We start from the raw sequence: 13,400 nt of genomic DNA on the forward strand, positions 1-13,400 counted from the left end.
TTTGAACCACCATGTCACTTAAAGGTCAAGTCCACCTCAGAAAAATGTTGATTTGAATCAATAGAGAAAAATCAGACAAGCACAATGGTGAAAATTTCATTAGATTCGGATGTAAAATAAGAAAGTTATGACATTTCAAAGTTTCGCTTATTTATAAAAAAATAGTTACTTGAACTAGCCAGTTACATCCAAATGAGAGAGTCGATGATGTCACTCACTCACTATTTCTTTTGTTTTTTTATTGTTTGAATTATACAATATTTTAATTTTTACGAATTTGATGATTAGGACCTCCTTACCTGAAACACAAAATGTTAAAATAATGTATTCCACGTGTTCAGGGAGGAATGAAACTTCATTTCACATGACAATGACGAGAAAATCAAAATATTTCATGTTTCATATAATAAAATACAAAAGAAATAGTGAGTAGTTGATGTCATCAGTTCCCTCATTTGCATACTGACCGAGATGTGCATATTACTGTTTTCTGAAATGAAGCGAAACTTCAAAATATTATAACTTTCTTATTTTACATCCGATTTTGATAAATTTTCAGTGTTATGCTTGTTGGGTTTTTCTCTTTTTATTCAAATCAAGTTTTTTTGGGGGTGAACTTGTCCTTTAAGTACAAATGACCTTCCTCTGATCATGCGTAGAATATTCTGATCATGCGCAGAAAGGAACTACGAACTGGCTTATTGTCAAAATATAACCGGGAGGGTTTTGTCGAAAATTGGTGAAACGGAACAGCATTTCGGAGCTGACGAAAAATTGCAAAAATTTATTTTTTTGTCCAGGGCCCGGGACGAAATAGCTGTTTTCATTTTCCATTTTTTTGTACCAATGTTCGTAAGTTAAGAGCGACTTTAAGAACGACTGGTGAACCTTTCTTACGCGCTAGGAAATCACCGCCAATGAGAGTTTTGGTCTTATACAATTTACCACACGATATATGATCACAAGTCATTCCTAAAGTCGCTCTTGACTTACGAACAGCTTTATGGAAAATCCACCTGATCTTATAATTTGAGCATGTACTGATGTTTAAAATAACGTCTAATACCATGATGTATCGAAATGAAACTCTGAAATAATCACCTTGCATAGCAACACACAAAGCATTCAAACTGATATTCCAAAGATGGAGCATCGTTGATTATAATATGCGGGTAAAACAGAATACCATGCCTTGCCTAGTAATTAATTAATCTATTTGACTGTCCCGCAGGAGTCGTGTAGTTCACTCATAGTGTCCATTATACTCAGAGGAGGTATTCTGTTTTATGCAATTGAGCCCACTAGGCACCTTTGTTACTTTGTACCTGCTCCAAAAGCCAAAATACCCCCCCCCCAAAAAAAAAAAACGGTTTCAACTAAAATTGAAGGTTATTTTGTCAGCGGAAAATTGAACAAGCCAAAAAAGGGTCCTCACTTAAAAAAAAGGGGGGGGGGCACATCTGAGTAAAAATGGTATAATTACAGAACAAATTCTGATTATGAATCTAAAAGGGGGGGGGGGCACAGGCCGGCTGAGTCACATCATGGATTCGCCACCGAACAATATCAAATACAACACACATTAAAGTTCAGGATTTTTGAAAATGAGATCTTTGATGTCTACCAATATCTTAAACTGCTTTCAGGTAGCCTTTATTAAGGTGGAACGTCTTAAAAATACGTAACAGTCATGTAAGATTTATTGTTGCATATTTTGATCAAATCAATAATCCTAATGTGAAAGTCACATATCAAATTATGTTTGGATCATGGTGACCAATACCTCGGTCACATTTACTCACGGCGGCCGTATACGAGTCGAAAGCAGCCGTTTTAACATGTTTTGTACCAGCTTTAAAAAGGTGGTTTAAATAAAAATGAAAAAAAAAACCGGCTGATTTCGACTATCCGTACGGCCGCCGTAGAGCAAATGTGACCGAGGTATGAGAACCTTATGACATGTGGAACAATTTTCAAGTGATCACCACGTACGTGTCATCAAATCATTACGATCAGTATGTCTTTGTAAGACGTGGTTACCAACGGAAAAAACACACACGAGTACATCTCTTCTCTTCGCGGTACAAATACCTATCAACGATTTCTATAGCCAAAACAAAAAGATTTAAAAACAGTCCATTGCCTGGATTTGGTTGAATTCTTAAACAACAAAAGTTGGACACGGCGACTTGAAAGGGCGATATCTGGTGAGCATTTCATCAACATTTTCGTCCCAACAAGTTTTCAGGTATGACATCTTTCCTTGATTATGATTGGCTGAGAGGCACTGTTGCCATAGTAACTGTCGGATAAAACAGAACAAAACGTCTGACAACAAGTCCTTTCATGAAATGCTCCGCTGGACACTCCTCATAATTATGCAGTCACTTTATCATAATTAAACTTTATTCGCACAAAGTACCAGTCTCCCCTCCTCTTAATTCAGCTGTTTTTGTTTAACCATTATTACCTTGTTATATATTGTCTTTTATAATCTATATTTATTACGATATTTATATTTTACCTACAATATTGTCATGAACGTGAAAGTTCAAGCTGTGGATGTTTTTTCATGTACGATATTGCATGCATGAGCATCAATAAATGCCTTTTTTATCAGAATTTGGCATCCGATTTCGATGAGTTTGACTTGCTTTTTTGTCCTATTATTTGAATTGAGATCGACTTGGCCTCTATTACGACCACGGTATCGATTCGATGACCAATTATTAAGTGACTGACATGCATAAACAAATGCAGTAAGCATATCCTACTGCAATGTCAGGAGGAATTCGGTTTCGGGTTGCATTTCATCACCAAGACCAGGATGAGAACGACACCGTCAACGATTGTTAACATTTTGAAAGTAGCGTTGAAAGATGAGAAAGTATCAGCCAATAAACCTGGAAGCAAAAATGAAAAAATAAAAGAAATTAAATCTAGTTATCAAATGAATTCTATATTTTAGTTGATATCAATATTTCAAAAGCAATGAAACTATAATTATTTGAAAGTCTTACCCCTCCCAAGAGAAACAAATGAATGGAAAGCTACCCGTTTTATTTCTAAATAAATTGAATAGTAATTCGTGCCACTTTTACTTACCACCTAAATAGCCACCAAGAAACATTCCTATTCCGGATATACATCTGATGAGTGAAAACGCTATATCAAATTTGTCTGAAGATGCCCTTTCCCTCACGATAAGTGATGTCAAAACAGCTCTCCCCCCAATGGCCATTGCAGAGAAGCAAGTTGTCACCAACATGATGTAATAATTGGCTACAAACACATCGACGAGGAGAGCAGTGATGTTCAGGATTGTAGCGAAGATATAGACATCGATAGGTGTCAAGAGGTGGTTTGTTACGACACCGACACCAAGTCTGCTGGAAGTGTTCCCTATTGCTCCTGCGAAAGTCAGGATGATGGTATTCTTGACGGAAATTCCTCTTTGAAGAACATGGGGTACCAGAAAGGAATACCAACCAGTGGTCACCATGTAGTAGGCAAAATTGAGAGCGAATATGACATTGAATACAGGATCCACGTAAAAATCAGATTGACGGAGGCTATTGGCGATGCTATGAATAACCGAAACATGCCCAAATCGGCTGCCTTCTGCAAAAGAAAGATAGGTAAATTAAGGAGCATGAAACAACAAATGGCATATAGCTAGGATATTTTCAGCAGGGAGGGAGATGAACACCACCCCACACATATAAACATATTTCCACTCACACACACCATCACCCGACATCCACACACACCCTCCCCGAACCCACAAAACATATTATGGTTATGTATGGAGTCAAGTCTGAAACATTATTTGATTATTTGAAGGAAAATATATTACAAAACCACTCTACGTAAATACAAAATAATAACATAGTTTTTATTCACTGCCAAGTTGAAGTTCACCCCCCCCCCACGCACACACATCAGTCTACACCTGTCTGTAAATCACAGAATTTTTAATATGGGGAGGGTCATTTTCAAGTATTTCGGGGATGGGGGCACTGCTCAGGTTTGGAAAGCTCTTTTGGGGGCACACATTTTTTGTATGTTTGTGAAAGCGGGCTGGGGGCACATGTCCCCTATAGGCCTTTCCCCTCCCCCGTAGCTACGCCCCTGATGGCAACACCTCAGTCTCCATGGTTTCCCAATTTTCCTGAAGTAGCTCTTTATGTTAATTTGTCAAATAAAAGTGTTATAAATCGCTATAGTGTATCATGAAATCCTTGGTTTCGATTAGTTGCTATTACCAACGAAAGTGTCATAATGTGGAAATTTATAAAAACTGCCAAGTTCCTTACGATTTTTGCACTTTGAAAAGAATCGTAATTCTATAGAATTTGATCTCAATGGGTTTCCCTCTATAGTCAGGTAAATATGATCGAAATGTTGACATGACCGTCAAGTGGGGTATATATGCATTTTTTTGCTCAAAATTGTAGTATAAGGTGTCTTTTTTTCAAGAATCCGAAGGATGACGTCATATATACCCACTTTTTCACAATACTCTCAATTATGATTGTTCTATTTCACGTAATAAACATATCATGTTTTGTATCAAAATTAAAGATTATGACAAATCAAATTTCAATGTACTACTCATATGGCATTTTAGCAATGTAAAGGACATTTTAGGGTCATTAAAGGTCAAGTTCACCCCATGAAAATGCTGATTTGAATAAATTGAGAAAACTAAAGTAGCATAAGGCTAAAATTTCATCAAAAATCGGATGTAAATTAAGAAAGTTATGACATTTTAAAGTTTCATTTATTTTTCACAAAACAGTGATATGCACAATTCAATGACATGCAAATAAGACAGTCGATGATGTCCTTCGCGTCACTATTCTTTTTATACCATATTTTATTTTTACCAATTTGACAGAACCATATAGTATTGAACAATGCATATAATACTCGACTTCTTTGTATTCTAACACGAGAATTCTGCATTATGTGAAAAACTTACATTTGACCCAATTCGAACTTTTATGACACTAAATGACATTGAATTAAATGAGATCCATATATTTACTTTTGATTTCTCCAAAGCTTTGATTTGATTATGCTTATTCTGTAAAATAGAAAAGTCGCAAGAGGAATCATGTGAAAAAAGGGGGTGGCTTATGAAGTCAATGAAATAATTGCCGAAGAGTGCCAAGTTGGCAACCGTCAGATAATCAATTACTCAAGTACGAATTTCAGCAAAAAAAAATGCATATGATAATAATGCTTTATGTTAGCTTTCAAAACATGAGAGCCCCGTATTAAGTTGTATTACCTTTTGTGTCCGAATATGACATGGCTGATATGCCATGCGATCCATATAAATTGCATTTTATTTTGCAATAGTTTTAATCTGATACTAAACATGAAACGTTTATGAAAATAGAAAAAAAAACATAATTGAGAGGAATAAAAAAAATGGGCGTGGCTTATGACGTCAATAAAAAACTGCCCAAGGGTGCCCAGGTGCATGGCACTCGTCGAATTCTAAAAGAAGACACCCTATACCACCATTTGAGCAACAAAAACAAATGCATTGACGGTCATGTTGTGGTTCTACTGGCCTATAAAGAAAATCTCACCTGAGCTTCGAGCTGCTTCGGTGTCTTCTCTGTTCATATTCTGGTCAATGATACCTGTAGACGAGCTTTCGATTTGTTCAAAGTCACGTGTTCGTATGCTCCTCTCGTCTGACCCCGTTGTAATTCCTACAGCACATGGGATAACGTGTGCTATAAGGGCACTCATGATGAGAAGTCCACCTCTCCAACCGTAAGGGCTGTGTAAGAATTCAGCCAAAAGCGGGAATAGCACCATACCGGCGCCATAACCACTTAAACCGAGTCCTAAACATAGATTGTAGTTATCCCTAGCCACATGGTGTAGTGTCACTATACAACATATCAGCAAGATACTGATTCCGAGACCTGTCAGACATAAGAGAAATCAGCAAGACAGATTTTATATTTTACAGGCGCTTGTAAAGTATTATTTTCAAAGGAAATGAGACATTCTTTTAAACGTCATGCTCAATCCCTGTATGATTTAAATCAAAAGATTAAGCAATATTTTTAGATCATGCTCATGAAAAGTGTAAGTTTTTCTGAACTTTTGTCAATCCTATCCATTACTCGTGGGGAGGGGGAGGGGATTTCCATTGACGAGTGGATACTATGCGCGACCATGGGGTCTCGAAAAGCACCCTAAACACGTATTTTGAAAATGAACCCCTTCACAAGTATTGGCGTGTAAAACCCTACCCTTGAAAAGTATTGGAAACAAAACGATACTCTTGGCTTGTATTCCCTGAATTGACCCCCTAAACAAGTACAATAATATTGTTATGTCACTGTCGTCGGTTTTACTTCTACCTAATTGGATTGAGTACAGCCCCATCTCCCACATCTCGCGCAAAATTGTCCTCTAAACACGTAGTGTTGACTCTTTGGGCAAAAAGTACTTCCTTATAAAACATTTTAGTCTTAATTCGTTACACGTACCCTCGCAATTTTGACCCTAAACACGTAGCTTTCCTAGCGAATATCTTGAAAAAGACATCTTTTTAACGTGTTTTTTGGGGTCGCGCATGGTATCCACTCGTCAATGTAAGTGCCCTCCGGGTCGGTGAATCAAACAGCAGTTTCATCCTGCCTAGCCTCTGGACAACAGAAACATTTGCGAGTTTTCGTCAGCTCTGAAACGTCGGACAAAATTTGCTATTTAGACTTACCGACCCTCGACAAAACTTTCATTGTGGTTTGGCTTGCATTACTGCGTTGTAGAATTCAGTCCGCGTCGTCGAGCGAAAACTCTTTAATATAGTTATTATGGCGATTTGAGAATCATATCGACAAGTCCATGGAACTATAAAGCTTCCGTTGCAATGTTTGAAAGTATATAAGGTAAAAAAGAAATGTTAAACTTTGAAAATCGAAGGGTTTCCCTGAGGAAAAACGCAGGGGTAGGGAATTCACACCTCCAATATATGAATGGAAAATGATGTTTATATAACTATAAAAAATAAATGTTTGTTGCGATCATGGAAAAACGGCATTCTACTAACAGCAGCTGCAAAGTACCGGTTTTGATGCCATTTTTGATGCCATTTTACACATCATGGTGTAACGACGTCGTTCAAATAGACGAGGGAATCCTGATTTGACGTGGTTTGAAGATATTTTTATATCTTTTACCCTTGTCAACCAAATTGCATGAAAATTGACATTGTTAATAAGAACCTGCTTTCATTAGCATACCCAGTTAGGCCTAAATCATGGACCTAATGTGAGTGTGGGTTTGTGAGGGTGTAGGTGTGTGTGTGTGTGGGGGGTACATTTAGTATTTAATTTACGAATAAGCACTAGTATAAGTATTAAATTTGATTTTGATCACCCATTTATACCCGCTGTGTAATTACACGACGACGTCACAAGGGTTTTTATATCAACCATGGCAGGGGCGGATCCAGAAAGGGGTGCACACTTTCCCCGATGATAATTTGACAAGCAAAAAAAAAAAGTCCTCACTTGTGAATAAACGACATATTTCAATAAGCCAGTTCGTAGTTCCTTTCTGCGCATGATCAAAAGATTCTACGCATGATCATAAGAAGGTCATTTGTACTAAAGTGACATGGTGCTTTAGAATCTAATGAGATAAGCACCAACTTTGATGTCTTGATTATTCATATATTCTTTTGAATTGTCGTTTTCATTTACATCCACAAAACAACAATGCTTCCACGAACGACCGGTATTTCACAGTTTGTCAAGTACATTGTGCAACATGCTAAGATATGCATTCAAAGTAGGAATGCAACAAATACCTTCATTAAGTGTTCATTGGTGTGCTATTCTAGTCACCTGGTCTATTCAAATCCTTCATCCTGCTATGTAAGGCAAGCTTACGTAATATATTGCTTTGAAATCTGCCTATCATGATGAAAGAAATGAAAGGTCAATTGACCAAAATTGCCCATGAAGTAATTACGAACTGGTCTATTGAAATATATGCTATGACTTTCAAACGGGGGGGGGGGGCACACTTGTGTAAGAATTTACAGGGGCTCGGGTAGGATGTGCCCCCCCCCCATCCGCCACCGAACCATGGTTATCGTTGTTAAATGGTAAATGTTTGGATAAAGGAAACCAGTCATGATTACCTGTCACTGATAGGCAGACGCTCATTTGAATATTCGTTGTTGCCATTGAAAATAACGCCACTCCTGAAGTTAGAAGAAACGCTCCAGATATCAATAGCGGACTACGAATTGAACGATGCCGATAGAGAGTGGCAATTAATGGACCTTCGGGGAAGAGAAAGAAAACAAGACAGCATGTTAAAAAAATCAGACCGAGTTATAGGCCTCTACGTGAAATTGACAAATGGAAGCTCTACTTGACATTGATGAATAAGCTTAATGTAAAATACAACAATATAAGTTTCATGCATATTTACCGCTTGCTAGCTGTATTTTGCTAAAAAAAGACTTTAATGTGCTTAACGGTCTAATACACGTTACTTCAGTGGGCTTGTGTTACTAAGGTTTGTAGAAAGGTCAATTTTCTTGTTCATTTCCAGATAATGAATTCGATTTTTTTAAATATAATTTTCAGAAGAAAATGGCACTGACAGTTCTTTAGTGCTCTAATGGATGGAGACCTGTAGCTCTTGACTAGGTTTTGTGATTTATTTGGCAAGAAGGAGTGGGAAATAGAATATGGCAAAAACATTCCAAAACTGTATGTTTGTATGTTTCATCAATTAAAGCAACATGAGCAAGGAGGGAAAGCTAATTGTGATATCTTTTTGTGTCAGAAGTGTATAGAGGCTTGAATTCTTAATCTGGAGAGGGAAAAAATCACGCATTTTATTGTGTACAACCCTTTTGGATTCAAAACACTCCAAACACAGAAAGCCGCAGACTGGCGCCCGAGATAAATGAAATTATTTGCCCATCTGAAACAGCTCCATCATTGGCGTACCGTGGGTCATGGCATTGGGGGGCACCAGCAAAAAAAATGAGTCGCTTGATGAGCGCGCAAAGCGCGCGCAGTTGCCAGGTACACTGACCTAATGGCATTTTAAGGACAATGCCATTAAACGGATATGTATCTCACTGTTCAAATAATGCGAGCGCGAAGCGCGAGCTGAAAATTTTTGATATGAGACCTAAAAAGGGACATTATAATCAAATTTGTGTAATCATGATACGTACCTGTCTCGCTAAACAATGCGAGCGTGAAGTGCGAGCTGAAGTTTTTGTGTATATTGACCCCAAACATGGATATTTTAAGGAATATATTTTAGGAATCCATTAAGTGTATCCATATCTTACCATATAGACATCTAATGCGAGTGTCAAGCGCTTGCTGATTGTGTTAGAATTACACCTAAACGCATGAAGCACTTGTAGTCATTGTAATCATGAATAACATACGCATACATACTAATCAAATATTGCGAGCGCGAAGCGCGAGCTGAAAATTTACGAAATTCAGACCTGAAGAGGGGCATTTTTGAGGGCTTGTAGGAATTCACGAGACCATGTGTAATTAACTAACCAAATGATGCGAGCGCGAAGCGCGAGCTGAAATTTTTGTATATATTTACCTCAAACAGGAATGTTTTAAAGAATCCATCAAGAGTATCTCACGTAATGCGAGTGACAAGCGCTTGCTGATTTTGTTAGAATTACATCTGAACACATGAAGCACTTTATGTAGTAATTGTTATCATGATAATCATAAGTATCTCAATAATCAAATATTACGAGCGCGAAGGGCGAGCTAAAAATTTAGATAATTCAGATCTAAAGTGGGGCATTCACTAATGCCATACGTATTTCACTAACCAAATGTTGCGAGCGCGAAGCGTGAGCTGAAATTTTTTGATATTCAGATCAGAAAAAAGGCACATTTTAAGGACTGATTTTAGGAATTCATGGAGAGCAGACATATCTCACCAATCCACTAATTCGAACACGGGGCAATCACATAAAGTATAGTAATGAAAAAGAAGCATATGTCACTACATAAAACAATAACTCGAAGTGCGAGGAAATATATTTGATGTATACTGACTTAAAACGGGAGGTCTTAGTGCAACAAGATTATATATCTCGTTAAACATACAAACCGAGCACCAGGAACAATGAAGACATAGGCCCTGAGCACATTATGTTTCAGAAATTTATGATAAAAAATGTTTCTTAATATGTAGTGTAACATAACATATTATAATACAATATAACATAGTTTCCTCTTTCCCACTACGTTTCTCGTGATTTCTCCCTCTTTACTCCTTTTCCCCGTTTTTTTTGTCAGCCGATGGGGGGGGGGCAACCCCATGCCCCCCGTAGTTACGCCACTGAGCTCCACCATGCATTGCTCAGTGTGCATTTCATGAAATATTACGTATTTGAACGACGAACTTGAATTACGAGCAGAAATAAAAAGGTCAGGTTGTGCATTGCAGATGAAATAAGAAATCTTGGGCCGTTGTGGATGCTTTGCAGTCAGCTCCGGCGTCGGTTTCAGAGCTGCCTTCACTCCTGTAATTCCAAGCGTCCTCGAGATCATTATACCAATGTTACACTAAAATAAACTTATTCAAAATGAACCTAGGTGCAATGTCCTATGAATTACATAATCTGTATGGCCCGTATTCTGAAGTCGGGTTTAACTTAAACTCAGGTTTAAAGTTGTGGTTTAAGTATGGATAGCCAATTGTTACATAAATCACTAAGAGTAGAGATATAATATTTCAGCTCATTTGGCTCTCAAATCATTCACAATCGTGTAGGAAGTACAAACAGATGATGATCTTCCCCATCGATGAATCAGGAAAGAGCACAGTAAACATAAGAAACATACAACTTAATAAAAATTTTGACACTTTTGGCTTCCCATAATTTTAGCACAGAGTTAGACCATGGTCTAAGTTAAACCTGACTTCAGAATACGGGCCTATGAGTTCAATACATGCTCTATACATTTCCCCCTATGGCCCCTAAGACATATGTTCTTTATTGTTTTGGTCACATCATTTCATCTAAGAACCAACTCATGTTCTTTTGATTGATTTCGCCCAATTAACAATTATCCAGTCAGACCAAATGGTTTATGGATTAAATGGCTTTTGGACCAACTGGCTATTAGACGAAATAGTGAGTGGACGAAATGGCAATTAGACCATATGGATAGTGGACGAATTGATGACAGACCAAATGATAGTAGACGAATTGGCAATTAAACGAATTGGCATTAGACCAATAGGAAATAAACCGTTTACTCAGGCTCTGTTTCTTTTCTTCTTTTTTTATTATCAAGCGCAAAATTAAGGGGTAATAATCTTGGAATGTAGAGCAATTATTTGGTTTGGAAAATGTTTGAGTTTAAATAACAAATATCCGTACTGACATAGCAACGCACCTGGCTCATTGCATAACCCATTGAACGTGTTTTTATTCTTCTTTGAAAGCTTCCCAGTTATGGCATAATACATCAGTCACATTTGCTATCCAGCGGCCGTGCGGCGAGTCAAAAACAGCAGTTTCATACCATGGTCACATTTGTTCTACGGCGGCCGTACGGCGAGTCGAAACAGCCGTTTTATTCATTTTTATCTCACCTGCCTAGCAGAGTGAGACGAGCGAGAGGTGTCACTTTTCCGACGGCGGTGGCGGCGGCGTGAACATCAAATCTTAACAGAATGTTAAGTGTTTGAAATGACAGCTTAACTTATAAATTATATTGGACCTGGTTCATGAAACTTGGCCATACAGGTAATCAAATACGACCTAACATCCTGCCTGAGTTTCAAGTCACATGACTGAGGTCTAATGTCATTTAAGGTCAATGAACTTTGGCCAAGTTGGATGTAATTGCTGTCGTAACTTTCAAAGTTTATGGATATTGTTTATGAATTGTGGACATAGGGGTAATCAAGTATTACTGACAAGTTTTAGGTCACATGATCTAGGTCAAATGTCATGGTCAATGAACGTAGTAGTGTATCATGATCATAAATGGTGTTTTTGGTGAAGAATTGTTTTATAGGGCAATTCCATAAATTATGTACGTCGATCCGACTTATGTGGGACCTTTATATAATTTTCTGTCACTGATTTTTTTTTGTTCTTTAATGCTCTCAAACGACCATGACTTGGTCAGTTTATGAAGTGAAGTTCAACTTGAAAAAATGGGGGTCGGACGTACAATAAAGTTGATTATTTTATGGCATTGCCCTACAGATGTATAGTAGATTTCAAAGTCAGCACTGCTGCTATATTGAATCGCGTATCGCAGGTGAGACTGCCAGAGGCGCGCTCCATTTGGTATTCAAACCACCTTTACCACGTTTACAGTATGTAACTAGCTAGTATTAAAAAAATGTTAAAGGGCTGTTTTCGACTCGCCGTAAGCCGCCATAGAGCAAATGTGACTGAAGTATTGCTTGCCATAAGTTGCAGTGATCTGATGTAGGATTCATCTATAGGCCTATTCTCTTTTCTCAGAAACGACATAAGTTTAAATGATAAAGGAAGAATATTTTTCTTACTCGGTATGTAAACGAAGGTATTCAGGAGACCAAGTGCAATTCCCATATCGGCTGATGAAGTTTCAAGATCAATGCTGATGTCCCTGAGATACAATCCAATTACCTTTAAGATACCAACGTGCACCGTAGCTGACATGAAGAGGCACAGCATCACAGGTACACTGGAAGAAGAAAGAATTTCACAACATCTACCCATTTTTTAATGCTGAAAATTTATTACAACATGTAGGCCTTCACTCCAGTTTGCCCCTGAGGTGACCTGCCTGAACACTCAAAGAATCGAAAAACCATCAGTGCATGATATTTTGCAACCGAGCATGAGGAGCATGCACAAAAGGTCTACATATATAGTAAATATATGTATGATATGAGGTTGACCTAGAGGGTTCGGTGTACAAAATGGCAGAGGTTTATAATGGCAGACGTAATAATGACAGGTAAATATTGCAGAGGTAATAATGGCAGAGGTGGTAATGGTAGATGTAGAAATGGCAGAGGTAATAATGGCAGAGATAAAAATAGCAGAGGTACAAATTGCAGATATAATAATGACAGAGGTAAAAATTCAGAGTTAGAAATTTTATAGGTTCTAGTTTGATTTTTGAATATGGTAACTTCCATGAAAATATGAAAAATTCTTGTAATAGTTTGTATGAGGAGTATTTTTTTTTTCTTGTATTTGAGCTGTATATGATAATGAAATATAGGCATAAGTGGTATATCTTGGCTAGACGTGGACAGGGCCGTAGCCAGGATTTTATATGAGGGGGTTCCAAATTAAAAAAAATAGTGAACCCTTTATAGCTCATCATCGGTTC

At 37.6% G+C, this 13,400-nt stretch overlaps 1 protein-coding gene across 2 annotated transcripts; it reads right to left on the reverse strand.

The window, feature by feature from the left end:
• Window positions 1–1,498: 1,498 nt before the first annotated feature.
• LOC121408217 (monocarboxylate transporter 6-like) lies at window positions 1,499–12,880 on the reverse strand. Of its 2 annotated transcripts, none has more exons than XM_041599606.1 (5): window positions 12,583–12,880; window positions 8,183–8,326; window positions 5,604–5,948; window positions 3,106–3,618; window positions 1,499–2,903 (listed from the first exon to the last, which is right to left on the reverse strand). In XM_041599606.1, the coding sequence occupies exons 1-5, from the start codon at window positions 12,776–12,778 to the stop codon at window positions 2,782–2,784; spliced, it is 1,320 nt and encodes a 439-aa protein (XP_041455540.1). In that variant the 5' UTR covers window positions 12,779–12,880; the 3' UTR covers window positions 1,499–2,781. The 2 variants fall into 2 exon arrangements, with proteins under 2 accessions (XP_041455540.1, XP_041455539.1); XM_041599605.1 differs by having other exon boundaries at window positions 1,500–2,903; window positions 3,106–3,621; window positions 12,583–12,879.
• Window positions 12,881–13,400: the final 520 nt, after the last annotated feature.

Source organism: Lytechinus variegatus, chromosome 2, assembly GCF_018143015.1.
Source record: "Lytechinus variegatus isolate NC3 chromosome 2, Lvar_3.0, whole genome shotgun sequence".
In the NCBI taxonomy this organism is placed as follows: Eukaryota; Metazoa; Echinodermata; class Echinoidea; order Temnopleuroida; family Toxopneustidae; genus Lytechinus; species Lytechinus variegatus.